The following is a 19,190-nucleotide window of genomic DNA, read 5'->3' as shown; positions in this document are numbered from 1 at the left end:
ATGGCTGTGCCCTAACAACAAATAATAGCCCGGTATTACAACTATGTGTAACTATCTGCTGTGCTTCTCTCTCTCTCGTTTGCATATTGAATTTCACACATTTAGGTGCAAATTTTAATGAAAAGCGCATATGCATGCACTTTGTTCCAAGTTTCCAAGGATTAGAAAAAAACAGCTTGGGGGGAGAAAGGAAACCAAGATATGGGCGAGATTTTCCACACCCAGCCCTCCTCCGGTAAATAGAGCAAAGGAAAAGCACCTGTCATGGAAAATGTGGAGAGAGAGAGAGGCGCTCCTGAGCGTCTCCTGCGAACTTTACTTATCTTCCGCCACAAAATCAGCAATTAAGGAGACTCGGGCACGGTTGTGTTTTAACCACGAAGCAGAGTACAGCTGTGTGTACCTACCCGGTGGTGTGATTGTGAGCGCGCGGTGAGCTCGCGTGCTGCTGGTATCACTTTTGCCTGTCTTTTCTCTCGGGAGTGAGTTGCGAGTCGTATAGTGGCTGTTCTCCGTGGACTTCTACCAACAGGTGTGTTTAATTTCCTTTAATGAGTCCGAGCCCTTTTTTTAAATTATTTTTATTTAGTAAAATTCGCAGCAGTTGTAACGTGTAGAGTTTACAGACCGGTCTGTGCAGCAGGAAAAAGGGAAGTCTCAGGCGGTCTTTTGATGTAACGTTAGCGTTAATTAGACTTTCAGATAAGGCGCAGTTAGCGACTCATAGTCGAGTTCTTTTTTTAACTCTTCCAGTCTGTATTTAAATCTGTCAGCGTTGTTTATTGTTTTTAATGCTTTTACCTCCTTTATGTTTACGATTGGTAAAGAATTACGTGCTCACTAACTCAGAGTATTGACCGTTTCCTTGAAGCTTATTCTCTCACTAAGTTGCCCTGCAGGTATTCTTCAACCCTTCATCATAATAACAGGCTCCAGGCATTCAAACAATGAGGAAGAAGTTATCACGTTTTCCACGCGTGCTTAGAAACGGGAGCTTTCTCACAGCTTGCCTCATTTTGCTCCTGCCTAAATCACCCTGCGGGGAGTTTAAATGGAGCATAAAGTTTCAGATGGGGACATGACAGATGACAAGGCTGATGCTGGGTTTAAATTAATGTTTCAGCTCCTGAACTCCACCCTGCTCTCTGTATCCTTAGAGGGTGGGAACCATGCACCGTAGCCAAGTTCATGTTGTCTTTTGCTTTCACCGGGGCAGAGGCTTTCTGTGGGATTTTAAAATCCTCTCACATCCTGGTTCTTCTTTAGGTCATTTCAGCCAGAAACTTCCAGAGTCGTCTCTTGAAATAGAAAGTATTCCTGGTTGTTTTATCAGTATTCCCACCAGGCAAGCTTTGCTGTTGATGTTGGCATGAGATTTAAATAATCCAATGAGAAATCTCCAGCTGAGTTATGCAGGATGGCATACTGGCAGCAGCAACTTCCCTGTATGGAAGCCAACAGGAAGAAGGAAAGGTCACTCAGTCGTCTCCCAGTTATTTGATTAAAACCACATAAACACAACTGTTTCTGTCTGGCTGTATTGTCGTCACAGGGATTCGAGTCACTAAGTTCCTGTTTTCACTCAAGGGCTCTGGTGAGCTTGCATTACAGGAGATCATAGGAAAGCAGGTTGTCCTGTAGTAAAGTCAAGCATTAGTTGGAAGGTTTAATTAAAAAAAACACTTTTTGCATAAACGCTCAACTCCTGATGTTCTTGCTTTGTCCTCAGTGACATCTCGATGTAAAAGTGACTCGATTGAGCCAGTTCACCTGCACTAAGGGTTCTTGGATACAGACGCCATGCCAGAGGCTGTTGACATGATAAACCTGGGCTTCCTGTCTGAATCCGAGCGGGAGCTGATCCTGGAGGTGCTGCGACGAGATGAGAAGCTGAGACAGGCTGAGGACCAGCGTGTGCGGTGAGAAGAGGCTCCTAATTTTTCCACACCTGTCAGTTAGTCACTTGTTATTTAGTTGTTAGAAGTACCAAAATCAACTCATATCTGCCGCTTATATATTTATTTTTTTACTGCACTTCTATTCTGTTTTATTTTTAGCCATTTTTACTTCACAAAAGTATTCCCATGCGTTATATTCAACTTTTCAGATAGTATTTTAATTATTTAGAAATTTGCCCAGTTGGCATTTGATACTTGTAGGGACTTGATATTTATTGTCAGGGTTCAACTAAGAGCTGGATGATAGTAGCTTAATCCAGTTAAAGTAATATTGGCATGGTGGCTTTGTGGTTTTCATAGATAAAAATAATAGACAAAAATAGGAGAACAAAAGATATAGATATTGTAATCTGATTTTATTTTTAAAGAAAAAAACAAAACAAAAACACTGTCAGTGTCACTGTTGTTAATGTGTTGGCTCTAGATACTTATTGCTGTCTCTTACAGTATTAGATGCATCTGGATTCATTGTTTGACTGTTGCTGATTGTTTTGTTTTTATTAGAATTCCATTTAGTTTTAACAAAATGCACATCTATTCAAAATATCAATGCTGCAAAAAGAAATGTAATGACAAAACTAATACAATAAAATAACAATAGCAATCAAAAACTGTAATGTGTCAGTTGCAACTGGATTAAAATTCCACAGATATTGCTTTAGTCGCTTTCTGACTGAGCCTCTGTTTTCATCTATTTAATATTGTTTGGAAACCTTGTCCATAGGTCCCCCGTCTTGCATCATTATGAAGAAAACACTATGTAATGTACTTGCAATGTAGTGCTTTTCCACACTTACTGTTCACTCAGAGTGCTTAAAACTAAAAATATATTTGTAGAGAACTTCATTCTATACATGTAAAGCGTTTTATCTTACATCAGCTGATTTCGAATCGCCAGTTAACCAAATGTGCATGTCTTTGGACTCTGAAAGGAAGTTGAACTACCTCGAGTAACAAATGCAGACATGGGGAGAACATGCAAACTCCCTCAAAGTAGGGACCCTGTTACCATGAGGCAACAGTGCACTGTGCAGTGCTAGATATCATTAAGTCATTCTGGAGCTATTGGCGCTTGACGAGCATCTTGAAAAGTATCTGAGACTGCTCACTTTTACTTCAACTCATATTTATCCATAGAGCACCAAATCACAGCAAGAGTCACCTCAAGGCACTTTTGTACTGTAAAGAGAAAAGAAGACCACAAATTTAGATGAGCTCCTATGAGCAAGCACTTGGTGACAGTGGGAAGAAAAAATCTCTCTTTAAACAGGACAAAACCTCCAGCAGGACACAGGGAGGGGCAGCCACCTACCATGACCCGGTTGTGAGGAAGGGGAGAAAGACAAACGTAAAACACTCTGTGGAAGAGAGCCAGAGATTATTAATGACTAATAAATACAAAGTGGTGTACATACGAACAGAGTGAAGAGGTGTGTAGAAGAAACACTCGGTGCATCATATGAAGCATGGAGTGTTTCTACTTCAAAGCTCCTTCTTTATAAAAGGAAAAAACAACAAAACTTTGCACTTATATTAAAGTATGATCTACATTAGCATTGATGTGGTCACCAGGACATTTTAAAAACTGCAACTGTATAAAATTAGCAGTCAAAAGAACCTGAAGAAGCTAAAGCTCCGGGAATACATACGGTTTGTTTATCTGATATGTTTCATGTTGTGGCCTTCATCTGGCCCATCATAAAACATATTATAGACAACATATTTTAAACAGTATAGGTGTTCGGTAAGGTTAAAAAAAATGCATGCATGTTCTGTTTGATGCAAGTGTTGTTGCAGTTTAAGTTCTTCTGTTAAAGAAAAAGAACTTAAAGCCTCGTCTGACTGTGCACTTTGGAAGCAGGCGAAGTCGTTCCAGAAACCTCTGCAGAGATTTCAGTGCAGGATTGTTAGACTGAGGACTCGGCTATAGAGAACTGAGGCCAATATTTTGACTGTATTGAGACACATTCAGTATTTTGCTAAGATGTTTAATTTCTAGTGTTTATAATGTTCAGTCTTCATTGCTTAAGTTTATTCTGTAATTTAAGATATTTAAGCCTTTTAGGCATTTGTCCTGCTTTTGTAAATCTTTTCTGTTGTTGTACACTGTAAGTCGTAAACATGTGTTGGGGTGGGTTGTACATTACAGATTAGAAATTTGTTCAAAACTGACAATTTACCAAATTGTCAGTTTTGCTTAATGCAGATGAATTTAATCCACCTGCCCTCTGAAGTTAACATATTTTGCTGAATTGAAGTATTGCAGTAAAGTCTAATCTTGTTATCAGCAACAATGTCTCATTTTATTTGCACAAGTATTTAAAAAAATTAAACAACATTCCGCCCAAGTTCTTTAATGCACAAGACAAATTTACACTGGAAGCTGAGTAACAAAGACACTGTACATATTATTTTAATTTCATAATTCTTGTCTCGCACTATTACTTCTTTATATCAGGCTTTACAGTAATTGAGTAATATTTATGGACTACACCTTGATAATGACCACAAGCTCTGAAATAAAATTATACTTTAACATTTACAAAAAGTATATGTTTAAAAACTTACTTCATGTACTGTTTGTTTTTGGGTTGTTTTGTTTTGTTCTTTTAAAGAAATCCAGCAAAATGTTTACTTTGCCATATGACTGTTTAAGTGAAACTGACTATGTGGCATTTGTGTGGCGTGTTTGGCTCAGGAAGTTGAAGACAGAGCTGCAGGATGTTAAGAGGAAAGGGGCCAAACGTGCCAGTGAAAAATACAGTCAGCATAGCTGTGGCCGATGCCTGGAGCCTTTGAGCCGACTGACTGTTTTTTCCAGCCAGTGTAAGATGTGCAATCACGTCGTATGTCGCAACTGCCGGATGGTCCTGCCCGATGGATCCTGGCTGTGCAACGTGTGTGCCAAAGAATCGTAAGAAACGTTTTAAATTAAACAAATATTGTATCTTCAAAGAACAGGGTGTGTGGGGTTAGGTTGATGTTTTATATTTGAGAGATTTCCATCAAAGCCCAAGTAAGATTCCCATTCGTGCTTCTGAATATTTAAATACTTAAGCAGCCATTTCTCAAAGCAAACTGCCTTGACAATTTTCAGCTGTAGATTTTCTTCCACATTTTACACACAAACGAATATTTTTAGGACGATGTATAAGATTGGTTCAGAATAATTTAAGGTGCCCATTGTGGCTGAAAAGAAATATTTCATCCTTGTCCAAAATCCTCACCAACTTTGAGAGCAGGTTGTGTAGTTTTGAATGCAGATACTGACCAGAAAATTATAATGGTAATTTTTTAATCACATATTAAAGCAATTAAAACTCTATTGTCATTTTTCTCTTTGGTGATTTGAAGGGTAAAAGATTTTTATTGATATTTTTATTTAAATTGGCGAAACCAGTTTTTCCTGGTTAAGCCAATTCTTAACCAGGAAAAATTTGGTTTTGCCAATTCTTGAGTATGATAGCCCACTGAGCTTTAAAGTCTGCATTGCCTCAGAAATATGTGGCCTTTCAATTCATTTCTGCCCATTAATTAGCTCAGTTATGAATATAGCTCATCATTGATGCAGGTTTGCAGTGGCTTACAAAGATGCTATAGGATTGGTCCTTCAGGTTTCCAGGTGACACAGTGCCAGTCAGCTGTTTGTCTTCTTGGGTGTTCCTACATGTCAGGCACTTCTATGATACATGAACATTTTTGTGTAACTTGGATAAGTCAGCGGACAGCATCTGGGAGGTTTTGACTAGCCACTGGAAGAGCTGCTTTTGGTATTCATCCAAGTTCAACAGACACATGAATTGCTCTGTCACGTGAAGTGACAGCGCATGAATTGCTTTTGAGACTAATGATGATTTGCTAGGTTTTATTTTGCATTGTGTATAATACAAAGTGCCCCCAGCAGCCTAAACCTGTAACAGAATTACAAAATTATGGTTCAGGTTCATCTGATCTGGCTCTAAATATGAGCTTTATCAAAAAGTTGTAAACTGATCTTAAAAGTAGAGAGGGTGTTTCCTGAAGATGAACTGAGATCTGGTTCCAAAGGAGAAGGGATTGGTACCTGAAGTAAGCCTGCAGTCTGAGTTGTTTATAGGGATAATATGATACTAAGAGGTCTTTAAGATGTGATGGGACCTGACAAAGGAGAAATATGATCTCTCCTTCTAGCTCCTGTTAGTGCTTGTTGTGGTGTTTTTGGACCAAAGGCTTTCTATGAGCTTTTAGAATAACCTGATAATGGGTAATTACAATAGTCCAACTCTGGAGTAACAGAGTAATTAGATGTTATGTCATTTTTGGCCGTACTGAACAGATGAAAGAAGGCAGTCCTAAAGTTTTGTTTTATGTGTGCGTTAAAGGACATCCTGGTGAAAAATGACTCTAAACTTTCTCACAATATTATTGGTGCCATCCAGACAGAGTATCTGGTTTAACCCATTTGTTTTAGATTTTTACTGTATTTGTCAATATAGTAGTAATAAATAACCAAATAGTTGTATGAAAAATCACTGTTGGTCTTGCAAACCACATCTGTTGATGATCAGCTATGCAGTGTGAAATGTATCTCACCACTCATCTCTTCCTCTCCTCGTTGTCTTGCAACATTTTTTGGGCATTAACAGAAACATCAATGAAAACCCAGAACTGCTTGTTTTCAGGATAATCACTATATATGTCGTGTTCTGCACTCTCACATATTGGTCACATACTGCTCACACCTTGTTGGATAACCATTAACAAATCTGTTAGTTAACTGATGAATATTTATATGGGATTCTAGTGATGTCAAGAAAAGAACGGGTGACTGGTTCTACAATCAGCGGGTCAACCGTTTCTCTACAACACCTGGGCATGACCTAGTGAGAGTCTCCCTGAGAAAGAAGCAGCCATGTGAGTACAGTTAACAGGAAGTAGAACTGTTGAGCTAGTTATGTAAACATCAGCCGGCCTGCAGTCAGAGCAGTGACATTACAGTTCACTTTTTTTTTTCTTGTTTGTTTTTTGTTCTGTGTTTATAGCGAAGAAACGAGAGACAGCAGGTGAAGTCCTGTTGAGTAGTTCTGAAATAAATTCAGGTCCTCCTAAGTATCCGTCTCTGATGAAGCAGAAACTTCAGATGGTTGACAACAGGTGTGCTGTCACTCTTAACATCAGTTTTGTCTGGTTTTAAAAATGTTCATTAAACCACTTCTCAAACTCGCATTTTTGTTGACAGTAATTCAAGCAGTTATATTGGATCCATCACTTCAAGGGCATCATTGGAATCAAAGGAGGAGGAAGAATTAAAGGTCCAATCAAACTCAAATCGCAGTGACACGGAGTCTGTAGAAAGTTCCAGTATAGCCAGCGTTAAAACTGAGACGGAGTCTGGCCGTGTGACCCCCGAGCCTGAGCAACCAAGGTAAACCCAGATGTAGCTGATCAAATAGCAATTTTTGAGACCGGAATAGCAGCATTTAGCTCTCTTCTACATGGTGTTTAGCTCCTAATTGAGTAGAGTATTTAGTCTGACACCGTTAAGATCAAAGTGGGGTCTGATCATAAAAGTTGAAAAACTCAGACTGTATTTTTAAACTAACAGATAATGATATTTATGTGACAGCGTTATGAGAAAGTAGAGCAATTAAAGCCATTTTAACCTACATTTGATTGTTATTAAGCCTGAAATGTTTGTGTACTAATGAAAGAACTTATTACAATGTAAATATTCTCAAAAGTTCAGTGATGTTGCAGTATAGTAAAGCAGCATATTTAATCTCCTATATTCACCTAGTTGTTAATCATTTCTAAGTTGTGTTGGTACTTAAAAAAATGAGAAACTATTGCAAAGTAAGGCCCTAGTATATCTAAACAAAGTTTCCATCATATCTGACCTTGGACTTCACACTTGTTCGTGTTACTGTCAGTATAATTATGTGTTGATTTGTGCTATATCCTTAGAAATGGGATCATGAACAGCATAATATCCCATCTAAATTAGGAAGCCCAGCTGGGGGCTTGTTTCTAATGCAGTTTTCAGTTTGTATGCCAAGTAGGGTCACAGGCCTCAAATATCCACCAAAGTAGTTTTAATTAAAGTGCTCTCCCATTCTTGATTTCAGAACTGAGGTCACACAACTGAAATGAAACACAAATCTGAGGCTAATGGGACTTCTTTACAAAACTAAAAGTTTTTATTTGTATATTAGAACAAAAAAGGTCTTTATTGTAGTTGTTAAATGTCTGTTTCTTTTGCCAACCAGGAAGGAGAACAGCTTTGTTCGAACCAGCCCAGTAGGATCCAGTAATTCCAGTCTGACTGTCTCCATCAAAGCAGATACTGTCAGCAGTGAAACCACCAACGCAGAGATCAACACTGTAAGATAGTTTTCATTGTTTGAAATATTTTCGCCACCTTCTTCTCTGACTGCATCTTGTTTCTGGTCACTTTAGGCCCCAGAAGTAAAATCCTCCACTGTAAACCCAGAGCTGGATGTTGATAGACTCTTTAAGAAGAGCATCAAGCGAGGCACAAAACCTGCAGGTTTGTATTGTCTGTTAACATGTGCAGTGTTGTTCCCCGTAATCACAACAAAAATGTGTTTGTTTTTTTTTCTGTATTCATTATATGTATTTAATTGCTGGTGTGTTCATTAGAGTATGCATCAACACTGGACCTGCGTAATGAACGTGACACATCAGAGGCATCACTGGGCAAAAGGAGCAGATCTGTACCAGGCTTGGATATACAGGCGAGTGTGTGTGTGTGTAGCTGCTTAGATTTTATAATGTCACATTAAAGTTAATTACCAAGGATAACATTGTTTCCATCAATGTAGCTATGTGAAAGAATCATCAAAAACGGATCCTGCAACCATTTTATTGCCTTCTTTTAATCCCCAGTGCTACCTTTCCAGTTTCAGAGGATGTTTAAGTATGTCTAAGGATGATTTTTGACAGCAGAGGTGATGACAAGGGCAGAAGAAGTGACATTCTGGGCTGTTAGATTTGATCAAAAGTAGTTGTTCTCGTGGTGGATATCAACAGCATTCAAGCCAGATTAACTTTCACAAGGTTGAGTGGCAAAGGCAGGCGAGAGGTGGCATTCTGTTATTTTAAAAGAGCAATAACTGTGAACATTTTCAAAGACGGTCCCTCCAGATGAAATCTTGTCTGTCTGTTAAGTGATGGAGGCGGTTGTGTAATAACTTGCATAAAGGTGGTGGTTGGGCATGCAACAGGAGGCTAACCCCTAAGCCTCTCATGTCTACATTGCTAGCCACTCACTTTGTGAAGTGAGTGTGAATTGGAAAGCTAGAGAAACTGTTGGGCACGCCCTTCATCCATCATTGGAGATCTTTTTTTGCTGGAAAAGTGTGCATTGTGTTAGCAAAATCCAGGTCAATCCATTTGGTGATCAATAAATTTTGATATATTCTGCCCTTTAAATTAAAATGCCATTGGTTTGATCGGTAATTTGGTGGGTATTTAGTCAATAGCTAAATGGTTATTAAATCAACTTTTATTTTTCTGAAAACCTCAAATACCTTTTTGAAACTAGATGATTCTGCTGGGTCTCAAAGTCTGTGTGTGTATGATAAACTTGCTAAGTGTGTATTGTGGTGCCGCAGGAAGATGAAGAAGAGGAAGAAGATATCGACAGCTTGGTTAGCTTTCATAGAAGAACGATGAACTCAAATTCCTCCAGCCTGCGTGGCTCAAAGGTAAAGTAATGACAGAACTCGCATTAGGTCTCAAGTAGTTTTTGAAGTGCAGCTCATTACGTGTCTCATAACAGAGCTGATACTTATCTGAACAAGGATCTTTAACCTCAGGAAATCCTCTAGCGCGTTAGGAAGTGCAAAACCGATAGTGCGAGTCCAGCAAAGTGTTTCTATAGTTACCAGAGCCTGAATAGAAGGCAAAGCTGTCACCAAGACGACTTTAATGCTATTAATATGGATTTACGAAACATCCTGACAATGCTTAACTCAATTTGTCCCTAACAATCTTTCTGTATCTTTGTAGAATTTTTCTCAATCTGTAGCTTCTTTGTTCCCTTGCTATTACTTTTTAAACTGAAGCACTGAGTCTGTTTCTCCACTTATTAACTAAAATTGAATATTTGTCATCAACTTGAAACAAATGCAGGCATCGTTAATGATCGTTTGTTATCATGCAGAGCACACTGGGCAGCATGATGAGCCTTTACAGTGAAGCTGGAGACTTTGACAGTGTGGAGGTGAAGGGAGATGTTGTGTTCTCTGTAAGTTACGACGAGAGCAGCCAGAGCCTCCAGGTCTTCATCAAGGAGTGTCATCAGCTGGCTTATGGCGATGCTGCACGGAGTGTCTGCAACCCGTAAGAGCTTTCACTACACTCCAAACCTACATCGATCTCCAACTGGCAGAATTTAAAATTAAAAGCGAAGTTTAGTCAAACTTTAACCTTCAGATTAAGCAGCACTGTTGATTGTGCCTAAAAACTACACATTTTTCTACTGCGCACACACCCCTCAGTAATGTAAGCAAAGCTTTGATCAATGTCGATAAGAGGTTACTGTGTTTACTGAGTCTCAGTAAACGCATCCCAGAGCTGATTAGTTGAGCTTCACAGGAAATTGAGTGTCAACAGACAAACATTTTTCTCAGCATTTAGTCAGGAGATACAACAGATGAGCAGTAATAATGACAGGGAGACTCATGATTTGACCTGCTTCTGTGTTTATGTTACAGCTATGTCAAATGTTATCTGCTCCCTGACAAATCTCGCCAGAGCAAAAAGAAAACCAGCACCAAGAGAAACATTATAAACCCAGTCTACAGTGAAACTTTAAAGGTGATGATTTATCATTTTTCTCATGCCTAACTGGACTCCAACTGTTGATCTTACCCTGTTGACTTAAAGACGCTCCCTTATTAGCGACCTTGCGCCATGTCTGCTGCAAATAATGACCGCACCTACGGAGACCTTAAGGTTGATATTGACTTTGCAGATTAGAGTAGCTGTTGTCAAATATTGATTTTAGTCCCAGCCTTCAGTGTAGAGTCAGCTTAAGCAGAGTAGCAAACTGTTGACAGGGAAATTAACCAGAAAGATCCATCTCAACATGTTTTGTTTTTTTTGTTGTTAAATAATCTCAATTTTTCACGTCATAGTTTGTGTTCCTGTCTACTTTTAAAAGACTGAAATGTCCACATTTGGAGGTTGAAGCAGTAGCAGTGGTGTGAATTATTTCACCACCCACACCTGAGATCATATTGTTTAACCAGATTGTAAATTATAATTTGAAACTACAAAGCTGTTTCAGAAGCAGATCAGGGTTTGGCTTAAAATGGGCATTTTGGGTCAATCAGTTATGGGTCAATACATATTCAGTATAAAAAAAAAAAAAAAATGGTTTGTTTTTTGTGAATATTGCACATTTCACTGAAAATGTGAGCGGCGAATAACTGTGTGGGTTGTGGCATCCTGGTGAGCTGACGAGATTCAACTATGGGCTAAAAAGCTCCTCAAAGCCACGCGTTGGAGAATTATCTACCAGGCTTTTGATCATCACGTCTCCTCTCTTCTTCTACCAGTACTCTATCAACCGCTCTCAGTTGTCCACTCGCTCCCTCTCGATATCAGTCTGGCATCATGGTCGCCTCAGCCGCAACGCCTTCTTGGGAGAGGTGGAGATCCCCTTGGACTGCAGAGACCTCGACTCCCCACAGGAGGAGCGCATGGCTCTCCTGGCAAAGGTAGAGCAGAGATTCTGTGCTCTTTAAGGAGTTTTCTTGTAGCTATGTTGAAACTCAACAAATGGCTTGTTTACCCATGAGGTCCGATGCAGAGTGTACATCTGCGTTGTGCTGAATAGGTGGAGTTTGCACACATTTTAAACTGCGTATCGGGGGCGTGCACTGATGCCCCACCCAGTTTAAGCACTGAAGGAAGCCTGAATGACTACCTCGACCATGTGACTAATACAAACAAAGCTGGACCATTTTAGATGAAACGGTTAACAAATTAAAATATTGATTTTAATTGGTTTATCTGCAAAAGGCCAGCAGGTGTTTGCTGATAGATTCCTCTCTTAGTGACACTGTGACCTTTAAACCTCAATTACTTTAAAGTGAGGAGACCTCACACAGGCAATGTCTCCCTTCTATTTGAAACATTTACTCCTTCCTCACCACTCATCATCAGCTTACTGTTTTATCCAGAGCCATGTAACATTTTATGAATTAACTAGAATTTGAATGAAGGGTCTCTAAGCAAAGGAGAGCTGCACCAGGTAGCCCCTTCCTTTATCAGGCTGAAATAATAGCCTTTGTACTAATTTATAATTCTATCAACGCTGCTGTGAATGATGTCTCTTCCTTTATGAATTGCATCATACGGGTATCTACAACATGGACAATAAACTGCAGTTGTTTGGGTAAAGTCACATGATCTGTGAAAACCAGTAAAACCCAACTGCTGTGTTATCACAAGATCCAGTTTGAGCTGTTTACTGTAGAAATTACCTTTGGTTGAGCTGGCAGTTGCTGTCTGAGGTTTAATTATAGAAAGTTCAGTAAAGAAATCTTAATAAAGCTCATGTAACTTTAATTTGATCTCTAAAATATTGATCATACCATGGGAGTCTTTGTAAGCAGCACTGTAAAACCAGGTGAGGGCTGATTTAGATGAAGCGTTTGCGCTTGTGCTCTATTGCCCTGCATTTTTGCTGGATTTATTTTTCTTTATTACTTAGAGATAAAGCCACAGTGAACACGCTTTACACGTTGTCTGCATCCACACTAGCAGTCTTCCTCTGTGGACTGCTGCTTTTCATTGAGGGCATTTTAACACCTATAGTTTGTTAAATCTGGTCAGAATTCATTGATGAGTTTGTAGCTTTTCACTGTGATTTGATTTGTTTTTACACAAAGAAAAAATCCAAGTCCACTCCAAGCAAAACAAAATGCGTCACTAGATAGAGAGTAATCAGTCTGCTTATTGGCCTGATGTGTCTGTGGCAGAAGCAACAACAGTAAATGCAGAAAGGTGTTGTTTTGTTCTGGACTGTTGGAGAAGATGAAAAATTTATTTCACAGCTAGATGCTAGCCCGTACAGACCCTTGCCACAGAATACAAAGCATAAATGGACTAAACACTGCAGGTGGGAAAACGCCCTGAAACTTATTGACCTGTAGATCAGTGCATTTGGATGAAAGCAGTGGCTTTTGTGCAGGAGACCGGACAAAATGATGGCTTCAGCAAGCAGCAAGAATAATAAAAAGCACATTACAGACCAGAGTGAGCAGCCCAAATGTCAATCAATTTAAATCAAAGCAACAGTATTGATTAGCTATGAAGAAAAGAGCCTGGCTGTTACAGATGTTGTCTTATATATTTACAGGTTTGAGTTTCCATGTTAGTACATTGGCATGTGTACAAATTAACTTTTTTTTTTCTTTTTTTTTGTCTTTTCAAACAGGCAGCCTCTGTTGTGCCACCTTCAGCTTTTGCTCAGTACAAAGGGGAATTGATTATCTCCTTGAAGTTTGTCACACCTAAAAAGCAAACAGCTGAGAAAACCAAAGGTAAAAAAAAAAAAGTGGCTGTTTCTATCTCTGGCTTTGCTTCAAATTTCTGAGCTCGTCTGTTCTCCCGTTCAGACAAAAAAGCCAGGGTGGAGGAAGGAGGAGAGCTGCATGTCCTAATAAAGGAGGCAAAGAATTTGATGGCAATGAAGTCAGGAGGCACATCGGATAGCTTTGTGAAGGGGTTGGTGATCACCTGTCCAATTCTTAAACCAATAAAAAATAAATAAACTCACTCATGGTTTTTAAACGGGAATTTGTATTTTTTAAATTAGTTTGGTGTTTGTGGCTTTGCAGCTACCTGTTCCCAACTAAGGCAAAGAACTCAAAGAGGAAGACTCCAGTTATGAAGAAGAGCCTGAACCCCCACTACAATGAAACATTCGTGTACAAGGAGCTGACTCTGGCGCAGCTGAAGGAGATGTGTCTGGAGCTGACTGTGTGGGACAAAGAGTCCTTGCACAGCAATGAATTCCTGGGAGGTGTCCGCCTCAGCTCCGGAGAAGGTAAATGATCAAATCTATGAAGTCCTGGTGTCGTCTTTTTCACCTGGCTTTTAAAGCTCATATGTGAGATGGACTGTTTTTTTTTGGGGGGGGGGGAGATAAACTAGACTATTTTTTTCTTTGCTGCTGTCTCCAGCAAGTGGAATAAATCATTAAACTACAAAGATTTTGAGGTTCGCAACCATTGTTACCCCTCACCTGTAAAAGGCTGATGGGGTATTTTCATCACAGCAACAGGCAGGCGCGCAACATGGACGCCCAAGTTTGTTAATGTGATAGTTTGAATCTCAGTTATTTCAACATCCAGGTCAGAAGTTTTCAGAAAAATCTTGGAATGTGATAACTCGAGAAGAAAGTCGCCTAGGATTTTCAAATTTGTACCATAGGCACATCCATTGAGAGACTGGGTGGTAGCTATAGCAGCTGCCAGTATTTTTTTTTTTTTTTAATTATTTGTATTTTTATATATTTTTTTAAGCAGTTTCCTCTTCCTTTAGTATTACCTGTATTTGTTAGGTACATTTTGTGGGTGTCTTTTAAAGTTGCATGGTTTTTGGGGGGTTTTTTTGGGGGTTTTTTTTTTTTGATACAAAAGTCCCTCCAGTCCCCCTGCACTTCAACAAGGAAAAGCAAAGAGGAAAAACATCTCTGACTCTGGAATATATTTAAGTTTGAAGAACTTTTGAATGAAAAATGAGCACAATGAACGTCATCTCCCATTTCATGCACTTAAAACTGCACATGCACAAAGGGATGTGAGTCAGTATTTAAAAAAACAAAACAATCATCTTACAAAACATGAAACCATAACCTGTTAACAAACCAATTCATTTGTCAGATATTATTTATGGGCAATCGGACAATCTCTCTCATCATGGTCACCTACATGTACAGTAATGGCAGGTCTTGTAATAAGGCAGATTGCGCTAACATAATATGCACTGTTAGTTGATTATTTACCTGCCGCATTAACGGGAGAGGACGTGCAAACGTTAGCGCTGCTGCTGGGTTGAGAGTCACGAGTCCGGAGCGGAATTAAAAACGCGTGTCATCGCGTGTTTTGTGAGCAAATGCTTTTGCATATTCGTAGTGTTTCCTCCCTTAAATGAAATATCTACTTTGCAAGTTGCCCTGTTGTCATCGGTTCTCATAAAGTATAATCAAACTTTTGAGCGTTTGAGCCGCTTAGGCGCCGTGTTTCCTGCCAGGTAAATGACGCTCCGCAACGTGGTGACGTCATTCGGGGCGACTGGAATCGATAAGGGAATCGTTTGCCATTTTTGCAAACGATTCCAAGGAATTGAAACAGTGGGAACCGGTTCTCAACAAGAACCGGTTTTCGATACCCATCCCTAATGATGAGAGAGACAGACAGAGTCTGGCTGGCGCTCGCTGGCAGTTCTCGCTGCAGTCTACCGGTAGCGTCTCCTTTCAGGCCAGGATAGACTAATGTCACCGAGCAGTGTCTAAGTTTGTGGTCAAAGGCTTGCACCCATTTGCCACAGCAGATGCCCCCGATTTTTGGTAAGTGAATGTGTTTAATTGTAGGCAGGGACATTACTGGATATTCTTGTGTAATTGCCACAGAACAATTTATGTTATACTTTGTTATTGCTACAGAAGAATGTTGCAGCTTTAAGGCAGGGATGACTCCTGGAGTTGCTTTCTCACTGCATATGCTTTATTTCACAATCAGATCGATTCGATAACAAAAACATACAGCAGCTCCTCTCCTACTCCTAGCCCTTCGCTGCGGTGGAAAAAAGAACGACTTCAATCCCCTTCAAGGAACATACGTACAAAATAGTTTTCCTGATACACCAATGGGGCGTTCAATGCCATCTTGTAAATATGAGTACTCTGGCAGAGTAACAGTTCAAATGAAAAATACACCAGAACAAACAAGCAAACAAAAAAAGAAGTGTGGGGTACCTTTGAACCAATGAACAAAGTATAACAATTTATACTTTTTAACATAACCCGACCCCGTCAATATGTGATATGTCTCACAAGAATATTTATTTTATTATTTTACATTTACAATTTTTTTTTTCCTGGGGACCCTGTGACACCCCATTGAAGAGCCGTAGGCTGGATCTCTCAAGATCTCACTGTTGGGTTTGTAAGGCCATGTTACTCCTAAATTTCTATCTTGTTCAAAGAGAAGATATAAAACAAAGCTCTGAGCTAATCGACCTTAGTGTTCTCCTTTTTTTTAAAAAAAAAAAAGAATCGATAAGAGAATCGATAAAGAATCGAATCGTTAAACAGAATCGAAAATGGAATCGGAATCGTTAAAATCTTATCAATACCCATCCCTACTCATCATGGTCACCTACATGTACAGTAATGGCAGGTCTTGTAATAAGGCAGATTGCGCTAACGTAATGAATGAATGAATGAATATTCTTTATTGTCATTGTCACAGGTACAATGAAATTGAAAGATGTCTCTGGTCAGTGCAACATCACAAAAGATAAATACTTAAAAACTATAATCAAATACTTAAAAACTATAATGATAGGATATAAAAGATAGAAATACATATAAAATACAGTATACTCATACCGTAGATACACCCAAGCAATCCAGGCCTAAGGCCCCATACAGACACTCAACATACGACCTAGTTGATATATCACTCAAACAATCAATCACTCAGTCAATTTGTTTAGCGCATCCAACAAAATATGTCTGAAAGCATTCCAACATCAAGGGCACAAATGACAACAGGGGCAATGAAAGTCATCTGCTTTTAGTAGCATTGAGACATGATATTGCAATTGGGTAGAAACTGTGTTTGAGTCTGTTAGTCCTTGTGTATGTTGTTCTATACCGTTTACCTGAAGGCAGCAGTTCGAACATGGAGTGTCCAGGGTGTGAGGTGTCCTTTATGATGTTATGGGCTCTTTTGAGGCAGCGGGAACTGTGTAGGTCTTTCAGTTTGAGGAGAGGGCAGCCGATTGTCCTTTGGGCAGCGTTGATTACTCCCTGGAGTGCTTTCCTCTGAGCCACTGTGCAGCTAGCGTACCATATGCCTATGCAGTACGTTAGTATGCTTTCGATGGAGGCTCTGTAGAAAGACACCAGCAGTCTCTGTGTGATGTTGTTCTTCCTAAGCACTCTCAGAAAGTACAGTCTCTGTTGTGTCTTTTTCAGTAGCTCAGAGGTATTCACACTCCAGGATAGGTTTCCCTCTATGCTGACTCCCAAGAAGCGGAAGTCTGCCACCCTCTCCACACAGTCGTCGCTGATGATTAGTGGTTGGATTTCTGTCTTGTGTCTTCTGTAGTCAATTATGAGTTCTTTGGTCTTTTTCGTGTTTAGGAGAAGGTTGTTATCCTTGCACCATGAAGACAGCCGCTCCACCTCATCTCTGTAGGCAGACTCATCTCCCCCAGATATGCACTGTTAGTTGATTATTTACCTGCCGCATTAACGGGAGAGGACGTGCAAACGTTAGCGCTGCTGCTGGGTTGAGAGTCACGAGTCCGGAGCGGAATTAAAAACGCGTGTCATCGCGTGTTTTGTGAGCAAATGCTTTTGCATATTCGTAGTGTTTCCTCCCTTAAATGAAATATCTACTTTGCAAGTTGCCCTGTTGTCATCGGTTCTCATAAAGTATAATCAAACTTTTGAGCGTTTGAGCCGCTTAGGCGCCATGTTTCCTGCCAGGTAAATGACGCTCCGCAACGTGGTGACGTCATTCGGGGCGACTGGAATCGATAAGGGAATCGTTTGCAAAAATGGCAAACGATTCCAAGGAATTGAAACAGTGGGAACCGGTTCTCAACAAGAACCGGTTTTCGATACCCATCCCTAGACAGGAGTGACCACATGGTCCTTTATGTGGGCCTGCACAGCATTTTTATCTCTCGTCCCCCTCACCTCTCATACTGAGATACAAATTTTGTTTTCAGAAATCAACAATGTAAAACAAACTGTTCTAAGGTCTGGCTTTCATTGAAAGGCTACTTCCTCCTGCTAAGTAAAATGTTACCCTCTTTGTTCAAGCTACACCCAGCATTGGGAAATTTGACCACAATCACACGCTATGCAGAACTTTCTGGAATGTAATGGGAGAAAGATGTGCTGTTGATGGATGTATCCCCAGCAAAATCAAATGATTAAAAGACAAAACAACAGAAATAACATCCTTAAGACTAAGCTTTAGCTTCCTTGTGCTATATTTAGTAGCAAGGGGTTTGGGAAATTTGCATTCATATAAAATATATTTGTCCTTGAAACTCTTTGCTCTACATTTAGTTTGTTAACATTTGGTCAGCCTAAAAGCAAGCAATATGTCACAGTGGAGTAAAGATGACTTGAATTGAAATTCATGCCAATATAATGGGTTTTACAATTAAACTAAAATACAAAAATTAAGCATCTTTGAGAAAAAACAGTTGTAGAATTTACTATTATTAATGAGAAAAACAGATTCTGCAGTGACTGTGCAATCTTAACCCTGCAGGCACAGTAAAGGTGGGCAAAGAGGAGGTGGAGCTGGACTCGGTTGGAGAGGAGATTAGTCTCTGGCAGAAGATGATGCAGTACCCGGACTCATGGGCAGAGGGCACTCTTACACTGCGTTCCACTATGGGGAAGGCGAAGGGCAAATGAGGACAGCACACGCCTGAGATGATGAGAAGCTGTGTCCTGTGAGACTAACATGGGATTGTGGATTAATTTTATTTTCTCAAGCTTGTCACACCAGAGCAGGCCGGTCTCTTGAAGTGAGCGGTCACCCAGTTTGTTGTCGTGACACTCCACAGCTGCTCACACCTGCTCTCTCTGCACGGGGTTCATCTTTAACACGGCCCCCAAACTGCAGATGGGTGTTAACCTTTTGGAAGCGTGCCAAAGCATCACCACAACAGATTTATTTTGTTAAAGCAGTCACTTTTTTAAAAATTCAAACTGTATATATATATTCTAGCTATTCAAAATCATGCACAGCACTTGGCAGTTTCTCACAGTTCTCTTTATTTGTGTCGAGATGCATACTGGTGTGGGAAAACAATTTGAAACAAACTGGTTATGCAGTATTTCAGCTGTCGCTTCTAAGAAATTCTGCTTTATTTAATCCATACCAGTGCATTTACATTACTATTTGTATAACTTGCATGAGAAGTTTTTCAATAAAGAACATTTTATCTTTGGTAACACTG

General features: G+C 39.8%; 1 protein-coding gene across 1 annotated transcript; it reads left to right on the top strand.

The window, feature by feature from the left end:
- Window positions 1-232: 232 nt before the first annotated feature.
- Window positions 233-19,157, top strand: sytl4 (synaptotagmin-like 4). Its single transcript, XM_085428315.1, has 17 exons — window positions 233-532; window positions 1,730-1,919; window positions 4,657-4,872; window positions 6,742-6,851; window positions 6,980-7,091; window positions 7,177-7,362; window positions 8,204-8,318; window positions 8,394-8,484; window positions 8,598-8,692; window positions 9,572-9,664; window positions 10,123-10,301; window positions 10,676-10,778; window positions 11,522-11,683; window positions 13,408-13,513; window positions 13,589-13,697; window positions 13,811-14,019; window positions 18,494-19,157. Exons 2-17 carry the CDS (start codon window positions 1,801-1,803, stop codon window positions 18,640-18,642), a joined length of 2,154 nt encoding a protein of 717 aa, XP_085284441.1. The 5' UTR covers window positions 233-532; window positions 1,730-1,800; the 3' UTR covers window positions 18,643-19,157.
- Window positions 19,158-19,190: the final 33 nt, after the last annotated feature.

Source organism: Rhamphochromis longiceps, linkage group LG2 (genome assembly GCF_057381845.1).
Source record: "Rhamphochromis longiceps isolate RC_006_pf linkage group LG2, R_longiceps_female_GT1.1, whole genome shotgun sequence".
Taxonomy (NCBI): Eukaryota; Metazoa; Chordata; class Actinopteri; order Cichliformes; family Cichlidae; genus Rhamphochromis; species Rhamphochromis longiceps.
This window is presented reverse-complemented; position numbering and strand designations above follow the sequence as displayed.

Coding starts and splice junctions, on each gene's coding strand:
- sytl4 (XM_085428315.1), top strand. CDS start 1,801: ATGCCAGAGGCTGTTGACATGATAAACCTGGGCTTCCTGTCTGAATCC. Junction 4,873..6,741: donor AACGTGTGTGCCAAAGAATC/GTAAGAAACGTT, acceptor ATGGGATTCTAG/TGATGTCAAGAAAAGAACGG. Junction 14,020..18,493: donor CCGCCTCAGCTCCGGAGAAG/GTAAATGATCAA, acceptor TTAACCCTGCAG/GCACAGTAAAGGTGGGCAAA.